The sequence below is a fragment of the Numenius arquata genome, chromosome 2, assembly GCF_964106895.1.
Source record: "Numenius arquata chromosome 2, bNumArq3.hap1.1, whole genome shotgun sequence".
In the NCBI taxonomy this organism is placed as follows: Eukaryota; Metazoa; Chordata; class Aves; order Charadriiformes; family Scolopacidae; genus Numenius; species Numenius arquata.
In genome coordinates, this window is record NC_133577.1 from 124,872,292 (window position 1) to 124,887,289 (window position 14,998).

The window sequence follows — 14,998 nt, forward strand, 5'->3', positions numbered from 1 at the left end:
GAAAGGATACAGGAATCTGTGTCTTTGTGCAGTGCTTAGAGCCACATCACACTAGAAGGAACGTGTTACAGAAGAGAAGCTGAAATAACCCCCGGGGCTGGAGGGGCAACGGAGAATGGGACTCGTGAGACGTATCAACAGTGCCTCCTGCAAAAGGGGATTGTGCACATCAGCACAGAACTGTGCTGCAAACCCATTTTTCTGGGAACTGCTTAAAGGAAAGATTTGAAAAGGCCAGGCCCTTGTTTCCTGGTGACCTGAAAAGAGCAGAAAGAAAAACCCCATTAGGGAGCCGGGGAGAGGCCAGGGCAGACAGGGGCCTGAGCTGCGCACTCGCATTAAGGTCAGCTGCTGTTCTTTGGGATTCAGATGATTTAGGTTACTCTGCCAGCTGGATCCTCTCAAGGCTGATGCTAAAGAACACAAAAGCCTTTTGTCCTTCATGGGGAGACTTCTGAGTACAAGGAGTCGGGCTGTGCTCCTAGTGAGGCTCCTGCCTTTTTCTGTAGGCATTTGAATGCCTTCAATTCAGATATGTGTGGCTGTATTGTGTAGTCCAGGGGAAAAAACCCACAGCATTAACATCAGTAGTGGCGCTCACTGCTTCCTGTGTTCCAGATATTCCTCAGTTCTGTGGGGTTTGCTGCAGGTTTTGAACAAATCTTTGCAAATAACCCCATTAGTCTGACAAAGCCTCATCTAATATTGCTCCAAAGCTGCCCGTGACATCACTGGGGTTTGGAAGGGGTTCTGATACATGAACTGTTCTCAGACAGGTAATGAGGTACCAGGCACTACTTCTTGTGACCATTATCACTGCATTCCTCTCAGACACATCATGAATCAGGTGGGAATGTTTTTCTGTGCGGGTCATAACCTGCACGGCTGTTGCCAGTGGGGCTTTCTGACTCAGCAGACCTGCATCCTGCATGAAGGCTCTCAGATCTGCTCAACCCCCCCTCTCGGCAGTAGCTCAGCAGATAGAACCTCTTCTTTCCTGCTCGCCCTGCAGCAGAGATGAAAGCACATGTGCTGCAGTCTGTTCAGCCTCAGGCCCCAACGCCCAAGGGATGGGCACCACCTACAGACCTAGCCTGGGCAGGCCACAAAAATCTGTATTCATGTGCACAGGTTAAAGAAAAGTTCCCCACCCTCAGTGTCAGGTCCTGGGACAGGTTTTTTGCAGGGCTGGGCGTTCTCCCGTGTTTATCAGCTGGCTGAACTGGATATGGTGTTAATGAAAGCCTGTTATTTTACGGTCACAGTTCAAGAACGGTGTTGTGCTTTGCTCTGCAGTAGGATTTCCCAGATCACTAACAGCATTTTCTGCTTACAGGAGCTCACAGGAAAGCTGCCACGAGAATACCCTCTAGATCCTGGGGAGGAGCCGCCTATTGTAAGGAGAAGAATAGGAACTGCCTTTAAACTGGATGAGCAGAAAATCCTGCCCAAGGGAGAGGTGAGGCTTTGCCTTCCAGCCCCGTGTCCCCATCTCGGGTCTCTAAGGCTTCCAGCGTGTATCACATAGGAGCCATCAGTCCTACAGTCATTTTTGCTTTAAATTACTGTAGTTGGCCACGATGCCTTTTTTTTAATATCCATCAGAACCAGGAGGCAGCAAGAGATTTGGTGCCCTTAGTTCAGACTCAGAGTAAAGGTTAAATCAGGGTTCAGTCCTGGCTTTGCTAGAGGGAAGGGAAAGAGCCTGGGTGACTGACTGGACCATGACAATCCCAGTGCTCCAGTGGCCAAATGCAGTGATTTGTGTGAGCAGGGAGCACATCAGGAACCCCTTGAGCCATCTGGGCCCTGCTGCTGCCCTGCGTTGTTATTGCAAACAGCCACTTGCTTTCTGCCTCCGTAGCAATGCAAATTTGATTCTCCCCTAAAGGGGAGGAAAGCATCACAATTATCCATCTTAGCCTTGCAATAGCAAGATGAAAGCATTTTGCTCCCCAGTCCTTAAACAAAAGAGCCTTCGTCCCTACCTATGGGGAGCTGGAATTATGTTTTTCTAAGTTTGCCAAGGAGTGTTTGTTCTCTTCCCTTGCTCCCACAATGTGCTGGGTCAGTGCCCTGAACCGTGGCTGTGAAAACAGGCCTGCAGCAGCTGTAAGGCGGGACCGGATTCACAGAAAAGCTATTGTCTGCAGAGACGCATTTGTCTCAAGACACTTGTGTATATTCCAGTCTTGAGTTTCCTTTTTATTTTTGTAAGAGGAGAGACTGAAGCTGGTGCGACTGTGCAGTTTAAGGCTTGGTTCAGCCAGGGAATTAACTGTTTGTCGTTTTGTTGGCATTTTCCTTCTGCTGAAAAAAATAAACAGCTGGAGCTCTTTAGTTCTGTTCTCAATGGAGCCTGGGAGAGGAATTCCACCGAAGTCAAATATTCATGAACTAGCACATTTAATTAAGCTTTTCAAAGGGAAGCACGGCTTAGCTGAGTTACTCCTAAAACCCCTGCAGTCTGTTGGCTGCTCAGTTATAACCTGATCTCCAGCTTCCCCAGATCTTACTGCTACAAGGCAGCTTTTGGAGCCAGCGGGTGAGGAATCTCCATACTCCAGTGGCAGGGTGAGGTGGGGAGAACGTGAAGGTAAAGCAGCTCCTCCCCGTTGCAGGCACTCTGCCTTTTGGCATCGGCAATCCAAACACGCTGACTCAGCTTTTCTCTACCTCCCTTTACATCTGTCAAACTTTAAGTCTGTGTTGAAAACCATAAATTTCTGTTCTCAAAGAATGATGTTGAGCTGTGTTTATTTGGCTGCCAGTTGGAGAGCATTTAGAGAGGCCAGTGATGATTTTCATGCGCTTTTCAGCAAGAGCAAACACTAGAAACTCAATTGAAAACAAAAGGTGAAATACTCCCTCAGTCACGTAAATCTAAGACTGATATTACCAACTGTGACAAGGACCTGGAGCAAGCCACTTCCATCTGAAGGCAGATGATAGCCCTCATTTTCTGAGGCCTTATTTATAGTGGCCTCACTGGAAGAAAATAGGCAATTATGGGCAGAAGGAAAATGAGTATGTTTTTTCTGAGATATACTGAATGATTTAGAACTGAACCCGTGAAGGTCTGAAATGACAGCTCACATCAAACCCTGTACCTTTAGTAAGAGCTTTGTCAGAGCAAGACTATTGTATTTTTTAGTCCTATTGTAAATTTTGTAATTGTCACTACCTGGACCGTAATTCCTGACTCTGGGAGGGACTTTGCCAGAAGGTCGTGAACCAGGTTGTAGGCCTTAAAACTGCATGGTGTCAAATTTACTTTTAGTAAGTTTGGCGCTGATAGAGCTTAGAAACTCTTCAAAGCAAGAAGTGATCTGTTAAGAAGATGGGGGGTGGCTTCAGTCTTCAGTAAAGTGAGGGAAATGATAATTATAGATTTTAGGGAATGCTGATTCACCACTGACAGCAAAGGGATTTTTTTTTTTAAGCTGGAAGCCCAGAATAAAAACTTCAGTTTGATTAATTCCCACAGCATTCGCTCTTGCAGCACACACCGCTGCTAAATGAAGAGAAAGAATTTGAATTTGCGTAATGGGGATCTCCATGAGTATGTGGCTGTCAGTGCTTGCGGTCTGAACTCCCACCATTCACTGGAAGTAAAAAAGCTTGGCATTTTTTCCCTAATTTGCAATGTACTGTGTTCCCTTTTCTAGCAGACTAACACCAAAACCTCCATCAAGCTGGGGAAGGTAGCCAGATCCGTTGCAGATTAGCAAGTACCTTTGAAGCTCACAGCTTGGGGTCCTGGTGCAGACCAGGAAGCTCTATATCAGCTTCTGTGGTGGTGTAAATTGGCCTAAATCCCTTGACTTCGGAGGATAACTAAAAATCAGTAGGTAGCTTCCAGGATACACCTGGTTGCAGTTAAAAACTCTGCTGAGACTCTGCAAGGACTAATGTTGGCGACACTGGTCCTTTTTGGCACACAGAAAGCTTGCTGTTACACACCGCTCGCTCTGAAAGCACCCTCTTGCCTTGTAACTTGAGGAGAAAATTTTCTGGTGTAATCAGTTGCAGTGGCCCATAATTACTTCAGCTCATACTCTCCCCTGAATTTTGACAGCCGTACACCAGGGAGGAATTAACCCATCTTTGGTGGTTTTACCCCAAAGGGTTTGGTGGGTGCCAAGCAAACACGTCAAGAAGGTTAAAGCTGTAGCTTTGCATCAATATGTAGCACGGATATCAAATGGGGCTCAAATATGGAGATAGGAGCTGGGGAGAAGGAGTGGGTGGGAGGCAGGTGTTACCCATAGACAGGTGTAAATGTGTCAGCAGAAGAGCACCATTGAACTAGGCCATATTGAACTGCAGGAAAAGCCAAACAGTACAGCAGGGTTAGGGCTGGAGCACACATCTTCCTTGTATGGGTCCCTTCTACTACCACCAGGCACTTGTGTGAGCAGATGAAGGTGAGATGGGTGTGCCAGGGAGGCACTGAGATGAGGGGAACAGCATGATTGTGGATGCTTGGCTGATGGAGAGCCTTGGTCGAAGGCCACTGGCCAGGTTCAGCGGGAGCTTCCCCGTAACTGGGCCAGGAGAGTTTGGTGGTAGCCAGAATCTGCTTGCCTTTTCCCAGGAGGCAGAGCTGGAGCGCCTGGAGAGGGAGTTTGCCATTCAGTCCCAGATCACAGAGGCTGCCCGGCGCCTGGCGAGCGACCCGAATGTCAGCAAAAAGCTGAAGAAACAGAGGAAGACATCCTACCTGAACGCGCTGAAGAAACTGCAGGAGATCGAAAACGCCATCAATGAGTATCGCATCAAATCTGGAAAGAAGCCAACCCAGAGAGCCTCCCTGATCATCGATGGTAAGTGGGGCTCAGCGGAGGGTCTCTGGAGGCCAAGGAGCAAAATTTTTGCCTTGAACTCGCGGCTTGAGGCACGGATTTTCCCTCCCTCCTCTTCCCTCTCCTGTCTGGAGGATTCCACGGGTGCTGGCAGTCGGGCTGTCCTCTCCCACACCAGCATGATGTCAGATGGGTGTCCGGGCTGTGTGCCGTGCATTAGGGATGCGCTGGTTCACAGCACAAGCAGTAGTGTCACGCTGTAGATTATACACGTGTCAGGAAAGCAGACTGTGACTCCTTTGTTCACCTATAAAATCGCACTGTTAACGTCTCCTCTGGAGTGGTGCTGTACAAATGTAATTAACGTTAGCAGATTGGGGTGAACTCTCTTGCTGAAAGGCATCTGTAAAATCAGAGTGGTAGCGGTGTCATTGCTGTGTTCAAATGCTTTTTTTCCTTCTTTTTTTTTACAATGTAATTCTCAGAGCACTTTATGGTTTACTGGGTTGTTGATTGGTTTTTCATGAAATCCATTAACTTTCTGCTGTGGTTCTTTCTCCCTTGCTGATTTTGCCCTTTCCCTTTGACTTGCAGAGCTTTTCTCTGTGCCTTTGTAGCAGGAACTGAGATTAGAGCTGCTGTATTTGTGACCTGGGTACCAAGTTGCACCGCAGTCAGGGATGACAGACAGCCATGAGGACACGGGGTGGGGGAGGCCGCTCAGACGTGTGCACACTGAGGACGTGAGAGCTTCTGCTGCTACAGAGGATGCTCTGAAAGCGTTTCCCTGAATTACACAGAACTGGTGTGGGCCTTTAGTTAGCAACAGGATGATCATTTTAAGAAGGCAGAGATCAAGCCCAGAGTCTTTAAGACCTGAGATATAAATCTCGCTAATGGCACCGTGCCATTTTGCATCCTCTGGGGATCTCAGCTTTCCGCTGTGACTCACTCTTAATCCCCATTAATTGAAAAGAGTTAGAAGATCCTTGAAAGGCAGCCGGCTAGTGAGAGGCCTGGACTCCAGCTCTGCCCTCCCAGACTGAGAGCGGGCTGAGTCAGTTGTTCATAGGAATCTTGCCTCTCAGCTGTGAGAGGAGGAAGGTGTGGGTGACTGCTTAGGGCTAAGACTCAGTGGACAAAGGTCACGGTGCAGTTCAGCACTCAGTCACTGCGATTCTCAGACCATCTGACCATCTTTGTATTTTCTTCCCCTCAGAAGGAAACATTGCCAGTGAAGACAGCTCCCTCTCGGATGCCCTTGTTCTCGAGGATGGTATGTTGGCTGCTGTATGTTCTAGGGGGCAGGAGGGAAACAGGGAGGAATGTGCGAACTCCTGATGGACACTCAGAATGGAGGAACTGTTCTGTGTAATAATCCGCTCAGATACCCCTGTACCAAAAGCGCTTGGTTTCCCCTGACTCCACCTTGTAGTCAGACACCAGACTTGGAGCAGTGAGTATTGCTGTGGTTACTGCTCTGAATTCTTTCAAAAGACAGTCCCAGAATGCCCCTTATTTTCTCTTAAGGTTTAAATTGTTCTAGTGCATGGCACACTCTTGCTGGCTGTTCCCTCCCAAAATGGGAATGTCAGCTGATGCACTTCTGAAAGTCGAGGCTTCAGGTTGCTCCCGAACGCAACCAGGGGAAGCAGGGTGAGGAAGCAGGCTCTGGAGGTGTGACGGTGTCCCCCAGGGTTGTGCTACAAGTGGAAGTATCACACAGCCATCACTTCTCTCTCTTCTTCTCTTCACAGAGGATTCTCAGGTCACCAGCACAATATCCCCTCTCCAGTCCCCACACAAAGGACTCCCTCCCCGGCCACCCTTGCACAACAGGCCTCCTCCTCCACAGTCGCTGGAAGGTCTCCGCCAAATGCATTACCACCGCAATGACTATGACAAGTCCCCCATCAAACCCAAGATGTGGAGCGAGTCATCCTTGGATGAACCCTATGAGAAGGTCAAGAAACGCTCCTCACACAGTCATTCCAGGTGAGTCAGCTATCTCAAAGCTCCATCACAGAGGTATCCTCTGCTTTCTGGAGGGACAGGTGCAAGCCCTTTCAAAATTTGCAAAGCCATCCCTTACCAAAAGGAGACTTTTAGGTGTTTTGGCCAATAAGCATGTCATAAAAATAGGCTGTATCTATATGACTGCTGCTTGGTATCTCAATGTTATTTTAAATAACATCTAGAAGGGAAGGATGGTGGATCATCTGGAGGCTTTTGACAGGGCTTGGCCTTGACCTCTGGCTACTGCAGAAGTACAAGCTCTGGGACGCAGCTCGGAGCAGCAGCTGACACAGCTCCCACTCACCCCCACAAGATCACAGGCATGCGCCTGAGATCTGGAAAGAAGCGTGGGAGACCCCTTCCCCAAATTCCTGCCCAGGAACTGAAGCAGGGTGTTTGCTCTGCAGCAGTCACAAGCGGTTCCCCAGCACCGGGAGCTGTGCCGAGGCGGGAGGGAGCAGCTCGCTGCAGAACAGCCCCATCCGGAGCCTTCCCCACTGGAACTCCCAGTCCAGCATGCCGTCGACGCCGGATCTACGGGTACGCAGTCCGCACTACGTCCACTCCACGCGGTAAGTGTTCCCGGCTCCGGTCTCACCTTGCTTACCCTGAAATAAATATTCTTTGCCTTATCATTCCCCCAGGATATGAATTAATATATGAATTAATTCCCAGTTCAGGAAATGTCACAAACCAGTCCTATTCACATCAGAGCCTCATGTACTATTGCCAGTAGGGAATCTCTCCTGAACTGAGATCCTGAAATCACTTCAGCTAAACATGATCCAGCTCCTTATCTCTCCCTCAAAGTAATCAAGCTTTTCTTCTGCTAGGACCTTTCATCTCAGGGACTGTTTATAGGTGCTACAAACCCCATGCCACTTTTTAAAGGGATGTGGTGCCACTGCTAAATTCTGCAGTAGATTCCTCCATGGATCCAGCTGGAGAGAACATGTTGTTTCCCGTCTGATATAAGATGTTGGGTAGCGTTAATTCTCTCTCACAGATAAAATGTTTGCACTGTGTGTGATCTTACTTGGAAAAAGAGCCTGTATAAAGCAGCCCATCCGAGGATCCAGGTGGCAGTGCAATAAGCCCAGGGTTGACAGAGGAAAAAGCTGAAATGTGTAAGGGAGGTGATGTGCGTGGCCCAATTTGACTCCAATTTTCAGCAGGATTTCTACAAACTGTTCTGTTTCATTGCTGTTTTGCTCTCGTGGCAAACTCCACGGACACTGCGGGAAGCTGAGCTGAGCCAAACTGTGTGCTGTTAGGTATTCTGCCCTAAGGGGTAGTGCTAACATCATTTAGCTTGGCATAAATCAAGAGTCAAGCCAACACTTCCAACTCAGGCAGAGACGATACAAGGCGTTAAGGCCCTGGGTTAAGTTTGCTACAAGTTCTTGGCTGGGAGTACCTTTCAAGAGTGCAAAATCTGTTAATGCTGGAGTCAAGCTGCGTGAGAAATGAGCCTGGCACAGGGCTTGAGAAGTGGCCTTGACCATGTAGGGGCCATTTGGGTGTTTGGAATGACCATTGCTCGGCCTGTGGCTCATTCATGAGCTGTGTGCCCTGGCCTTGGCCATTCATCATGTGGGTGTGTGGCTCATGGCAGGGTGTTCCGGCTCCTTGAACGGATGGTTGAAGCTCTCCAAACAGCCGGGGTGAATAGAGACCACCCAGACTTGGCTGTGAATTGAGCCTTGTAAACTTGAGATTCGGGGTGGTTGCCTGAAGGGCTGTCACCCACTGAGAGTCTTACACGTGCTACCCACAGCTGGGCCCTGGTAAAACCTAGCTGCTTCATGGAGGTAACCTTTTCAAAGGCTAGTGGGCAAATCACTGCATTCTGGGATAAGTATGGGCGGGCAGTCTGTCTGCCTCACACTGGATGGATCGTACCTGTGCAGGGCATTCATGGGCCACTTGCAAGGGAATCCCACCACCTTTGAGGCTTAAGGCCTTGGGATCTGCAGAGCTGGAGCGAGGTGAACCTGGTATCACAGGGATGGTGCTGATCAAACAGCTCTGCCGTGGGCTCGCACCAGCAAAGCCAAGGCTTGAGGTCCCCAGGTTTTGCACATCAAACCGGCTCTTTCCCAGGGTGGCAAGCCACAGAGGAATTGGGCTGGGCGAGGGTTTATGTCCCAGATGGTGCTGCAGACTGAATGCCACCACCAAGGAGAGGAGAGGAACAGGAATAGGACCTAATTGCCCCAAACACTGCAGCAGGGAAGCAGGTTGCTTTGCAGCCAGAAGGGGCTGAAGGGGTCCAGGTTTTTCAGTGCCCTTATAGTCCCTTGCCTGTGAAGCTGGCCTTGAGTGCAGAAGGGGGTGGAGGGTGCTTCGTCCTGTTGACTTACAAGCTTGGATTTTTTTTTCCCTGGTACCTGCAGGTCAGTAGACATCAGCCCAACCAGACTGCACAGCTTAGCTCAGCACTTTAGACACCGGAGCTCCAGTTTGGAGTCGCAGGGCAAGCTCCTCGGCTCAGAAAATGAGACAGGGAGCCCCGATTTCTACACCCCAAGGACTCGTAGCAGTAACGGCTCTGACCCCATGGACGACTGCTCTTCCTGCACCAGCCATTCCAGCTCTGAGCACTACTACCCCGCTCAGATGAATCCCAACTACTCCACCCTAGCAGAGGACTCCCCGTCGAAAGCCAGAGAGCGGCAGAGGCAAAGGCACAAATCAGCGGGCAACCTGGTCTCTTCCAATTCAGGGAGCATGCCCAACCTGGCTGCGAGGAACGGGACGGGACACCACCGCGTCTACCTGCACAGCCAGAGCCAGCCCTCCTCCCAGTACAGGATCAAAGAGTATCCCCTGTACATCGAGGGCAGCTCCACACCCGTGGTGGTGCGGAGCCTGGAGAACGACCAGGAGGGACACTACAGCGTGAAAGCACAATTCAAAACCTCCAACTCCTACACAGCGGGGGGGATGTTTAAGGAGAACTGGCACGGGGATGAAGTGGACTCTGTCAGGCTCACCCCCTCCCGCTCCCAAATCATAAGGACTCCATCTCTGGGGAGGGAGGGCCACGAGAAAGGCTCGGGTAGGACTGCCGTGTCAGACGAGCTGCGGCTCTGGTACCAGCGGTCCACAGCCTCCCACAAGGAGCACAGCCGCCTCTCACACACGAGCTCCACTTCCTCGGACAGCAGCTCCCAGTACAGCACATCTTCGCAAAGCACCTTTGTGGCGCACAGCCGGGTCACGAGAATGCCTCAGATGTGTAAAGCAACATCAGGTGAGAGCAGGGTCTGGGCACAGGGGGGTGGGAGGGATGGGGGCTTCATGCAGCCCGGAATTGTGCCAGGCATTACATTCCCGGCTGGAGAGCAATGCCAGACCGTAGCACGTTATCTGGCCTTCACGTGCTGCTCACCAAGCCTGTAGGCGTAACACTGGGGGGCAAGCCTTGTCCAAGACACTCATCAGCTGAGAATTTTCCATGGAAATCATCACTTTGCAATGATGGGCTCAAAAGGCAGGGAGGGACCAAAGTCCTGTTGTTGCCAAAGTCTTTCCTCAGGATGCAGTGGGGTTTGAATGGTGGCACTAGGGACTGAACATGGAGAAACCATGGGAGGGGTCACTCTTAGTAATCACAGCGAGGGGAGTGATGAAGCAACCGGGAGCTCAGCACAGAGGACGAGAATGTGTCCTTGGTGAAACACCAAAAGCATGAGAAAGGTTAGATGGGGAGCATCCCAGCCCCTCCGCCCCCCATGAAGATGTTTGAGCGATGACATCTTTGTGCGCTGCTGAGACTTGGTTTTTCCCATGCGGCTCCAGTAGCCGTGCTGATAATAATACCCTGAAATTCAGAGCGCTTAAGTTTGTGCAGTATCATGCCTCTTTGTCATGTACAGAGCTTTGCACTGCTCTGTGCTGTTAATATTAAATGGTAAGAAAACAGTCAAATTCATTAAACCAAGGAGGCCACTATGTGTTGTGAAACAGTCCAAGGTTAAATATTTAGTGGCCATCAGTCACCGCTGGCCCAGCCAGTTTGGATAGATCAAGGACTTGCTAAAAACCTGAATCCAGCCCCGGATGGACAGAATTGCTGGTTAATCAGAGTTTGCACCATGCCTATCCTCACCCTTCCACGTGCCTCAGCCTTGGCATGGGAAACACCATTACTCCAGCCTCGCTCTCCACAGCCCCCCCCCGAGCAGACCAGTGCATCGTCCACCCGTGCTGGCTGTTGGCCTTCTGGCATCCCAACATCACGTCTGGTCCATGGTGACACCAGTGGGGCTTTGTACTCGCTGCTGACGCCAGCGTGGAGTCAGAGAGACAGTTTAACACTGTGGGCCACTAACAGCTGCCCGAGAAGAGGCTGATTTATGTGTGTGATGCCAACGTTCATAGGACGCCCAGATGTGGACCAAGATACAGTCAAGTAACTGCTGGAACCATCCTGTGTCTCCATATGAAAAATTTGTCTTCCCTCCTTTGATTAATTGGCATTTCTATTCCACCCAGCAACACAAAATGCTTGAACACTGGGAAGTTTTGCCTTACTTAGCTTTGGAAACTGTACCACTTCAGTTAGATACTCCAGAAAGGAAAATGGTGGGGATGGAGAGAGAGCACGTCAAAACTGCTGTCAGTCAGTCCGTTTCCCCGCCCAGCTGGGTCCTTCAATCTAAATGTGGTATCTGGGCAGCACAGGGGTATGTGCACTCAGCAATCACAGCTTGTTGTCACCAGTTGGCAGCTTAGATTGGTTTTGTGTTGAGAGTCAGCTCCCAGTTACAGCAGTGGGAGGATACTGACGTCGGGGGCTGCCGGCTCCAAGGAGCAGATTAAAATTTGGTTTTCTCTTCAAGTGTCATTTGGCAGCAGCTAAAGAATTTTAATGGCACAGAAGGGGATGCCAGGTAGAAACGTCCATTGTTTTAGCTGGTTAGCCCTAGCCAATAGGTCTGTTGGACTTCACGCTGCCTTTCAAAGAGGATCATACTTCTAGGCATATATTAAATTTGGAGGGTCAACTCTGTGTGGACTTGAGGAGGAAAGATCAGTCAGGCGGCTTGCTTAGCTAGATCCTCACCGGGGAAACTCCCCTAAGGACCACTGCCAACGGTAGGTTTATAGTTCAGCTTGCTTTTGTCTCCATTGAGGCAAGATAAGCCTTCCCCTGGTCCCACAGCAGTAGGGTCAGCAAAGCCCAACTTCAGTTTATCGCAGATGCACAGTGAAAAGTAGTTTTAGCTTTTGAACTCTTCCGTTTTCTTCCTTCTTTGCACCTGGAGCAGTGTACTTGGCCAGACTCTCGCTGCTGTCAGCTCCTAGGGACACTGAGCATCTCCCACCATCCCTGGAAGCAGGAGGCTGAGCCTGATGACCTGGGCTTCTTCAGTTCAGGTCCCGTGGAGATGCACAGCCAGGCCCTGCCAGCCCAGGCAGCAGCAAAACCGATGAGTTTTCGTGATGGGCGAGGTGTGGTGTTTCCCAGGCAGGCTCAGGAGAGCCCAGGTTGTTATATCCAGCTGGAGGCCGGGCTGAAACAAAGCATTCCTGCAGAGCTGAGAATGGATCCGGCCCGCGATGCAGCAGCGTCAGCAGCGGGCTGGCTGCTCCCATGCCACGTTCAGGCACAGCCATCCAGGAACAGGATGAGGCCTGACTCCCAGGCTGTGTTTACTCACAGCAGGACACGTTTCTGCTGGTGTGGCCAGCTGATGCTTCTCAACCACCCTGACCTTTGCGTCCTCAGCTCACCAGTTATTTTTCTCCACCCTCTGGTTGTTTTTCAGCTGCCTTACCTCACAGCCAGAGGAGTTCAACGCCGTCGAGTGAACTAGCAGCCACGCCGCCGGGTAGTCCCCACCACATTCTCACATGGCAGACTGGGTGAGTGTCTGTGGAATCGGGTTAGAGAACTCATCTCGCTCTCTGCCGGTGAGAAAAACCTCCCCGCGCACGAGCAAAGGGAGAGCGCGGGCGTGGGGAACATTTTCCGGGTTCTCCATGGCCTACACCAACGCAGAGCATTTCCAGCCTTCCACCCGTGCTCTCGTAGCAGTGGAGCCCTGGTTTAGGCTGACCAAGACATGGCAGTGCCATCTGCACCCAGCAGCGCTGCTGCGAGCAGTGCTGGATCCACAGGAGAAGCAGCCTTGCAGGTTCTTCCTGCTCGGACAGTCTCCTTCCTCCAATTTTTCATATGTCGAAATAGCTCACCTTTTTTTTTTCTAGCCACCATCATGCTGACTGTCCAGACCAAGGAGACCTTTGTTGTAAAGGCAAGGTTAGGTGTCTACCATATTTGTGTGTGCAGCAACCACATTTTTCTGCTAGGTTTTCCCGAGCAATGTGTCTTCATGACTATTAAGTGCATCTTTTTTCAGCTACCACTAACTTAATGTGCTTCACCAAAGCGTGAGTGAGTCACTACGTGCAGGTAGCCATTACTCATGTAAATACAGTAATCGGGTTCTTTGGCACTTCTTTGTGAGGCAGGGAGTTTCAGGAGTAAAGAAAAAGCCTTTTGCAAGCTCCCAGGAGCATTCTCTAGCAATTGCCTGTAATTCTGTCGTGCCGCGTGAAATAAAGATCATTTCCAGATCCTGTCTAACTCGGCACGTCCCAGATTTTTGCATCTAAATTGAGTTTGGTGAGATCAGCTAGATCAGGCTACAGTCCTCAAAATACTGTAGGGCCTAGAGCAGGAAAATAGGTACGATCCCCTAAGTTGAAATTGGGACCAGTAACTTTGCAAACGTTTCACTGTGCGGCCACTGGAAAATGTCACGCTCTTTAATTTCCCTGGTCACCTATGACCAAGTGTGACCTCTGGTTTTACTCCAGCGCTGCTCGTGACTGCAGGTTAAAATGGAGATGGGGAGAACCGTAACCACAACCCCCTTAGGCCTACTTTGGATTTTAAATTCAGATTTGACATCCGGCCTCACATGGTCTTTGCATGTGCTTCCAGCTTTAGAACAGGAGAATTTTCCTGGTCCCATTTCACAAAAAAGATAGGCAAAATGGCAGCTGTCTTTACTGCACGCTGAAATTTCCGCTATCAAGGGGTTGAGTTTAGACTCAAATCTTAGTCGCAGTCTCCATCCCCATCCTGATTCCTCTAAATATCTCCATGATGACCAGAAGTAAAACTGGTGAGCAGCCAGCTGAGAAATCTGTTTGGAAAATCCCAACTTTTCTTATTTTTCCATTCAAGAAAACTCTGCCTCCTGTCTCTCACAGCAAAAAAAAAAAAAAAAAAAAATTGCATCAAGCTGAATTCCATCAGCTGGTGAAAAGTCGAGTTATCCGGATTTATAGCTTAGGCCCCGCACCAGCAACCAGTGCAAAAAGAATTGGAGACAAACCAGCACTTATTTCATGCCGGAGCGTAAGACCCAAGGCGTGTGTGTAAATACAGTAGGAGCAGATAAAGTAATAGGGCACAGCAGAACCTCCCCCAGGGCGGGGGCAGGCTGTGCCCTCCCAATACGACTCAAAAGATTGACAGTTCTCCCCAGCGTGTTTTTTTGTGTCACTAACTTTTTCTAAAGATGATTCATCAACTTGTTTCCCCACTGGATTAATAAGCTCGTAACAATGTCTGTGTCACTTCTTTTCTTTAACATTTCCTCTCTCCTCTTTCCTCCTTTTTTTGCTCTCCTTTGTTCAGAGAAGCAACAGACAACTCACCCACTATGGATGAGTCTCAGTCTCCAACCCACCAAAGTACTGATGAATAGAGGTATAGTAAGGGAACCTTTTGTTCTTTCATCCTTCTGCCTTACGCTCCGTGAACTCAGTGCGAATAACTGGCATCCCGCTGCCCCCGAGGAGCAGCCCTTTTAATTGTGGGCCTGTTTGGTTTGGCCACAAGGCTCCCTTCAGCTCTTGGAAGGACCATTTGAAAGCATCTCGAAGCCCTCTCTGTGCCTTTTGCAGCGAGTTTGTGGCTGTGGCGCTTTCCCCTGTGAAAGAGGACTTTGGGCCAGCCCGCTCCGCGTTCATCGGGCACAGCGGTTGAACGGGCACAGAGAGCGGGCGGCAGTGACAAATTCGTGGCTGGGGACATTTCAGAGCAGCGCGGGCAAAGTGCTGCGGGGAGAGTCCGAGAGCAGCGTGGCGGGGAGATGAGCTCGGGTAAACGGGAGCCTGGGGGGAGCTGGGCTGAGCTCCCGGCAGCACCGGGC

General features: G+C 50.1%; 1 protein-coding gene across 1 annotated transcript in view; it reads left to right on the forward strand.

Moving 5' to 3' along the window:
- The window catches only part of FRMD4A (FERM domain containing 4A), a 213,325-nt gene extending 198,774 nt beyond the window's left edge, over positions 1-14,551 (forward strand). The window contains exons 16-23 of the mRNA XM_074161740.1: positions 1,337-1,459; positions 4,598-4,826; positions 6,025-6,081; positions 6,563-6,800; positions 7,229-7,393; positions 9,218-10,077; positions 12,599-12,695; positions 14,482-14,551. Of these exons, the coding sequence (XP_074017841.1) occupies positions 1,337-1,459; positions 4,598-4,826; positions 6,025-6,081; positions 6,563-6,800; positions 7,229-7,393; positions 9,218-10,077; positions 12,599-12,695; positions 14,482-14,551 (1,839 nt within the window). The remainder of the gene's footprint in view (positions 1-1,336; positions 1,460-4,597; positions 4,827-6,024; positions 6,082-6,562; positions 6,801-7,228; positions 7,394-9,217; positions 10,078-12,598; positions 12,696-14,481) is intronic.
- Positions 14,552-14,998: the final 447 nt, after the last annotated feature.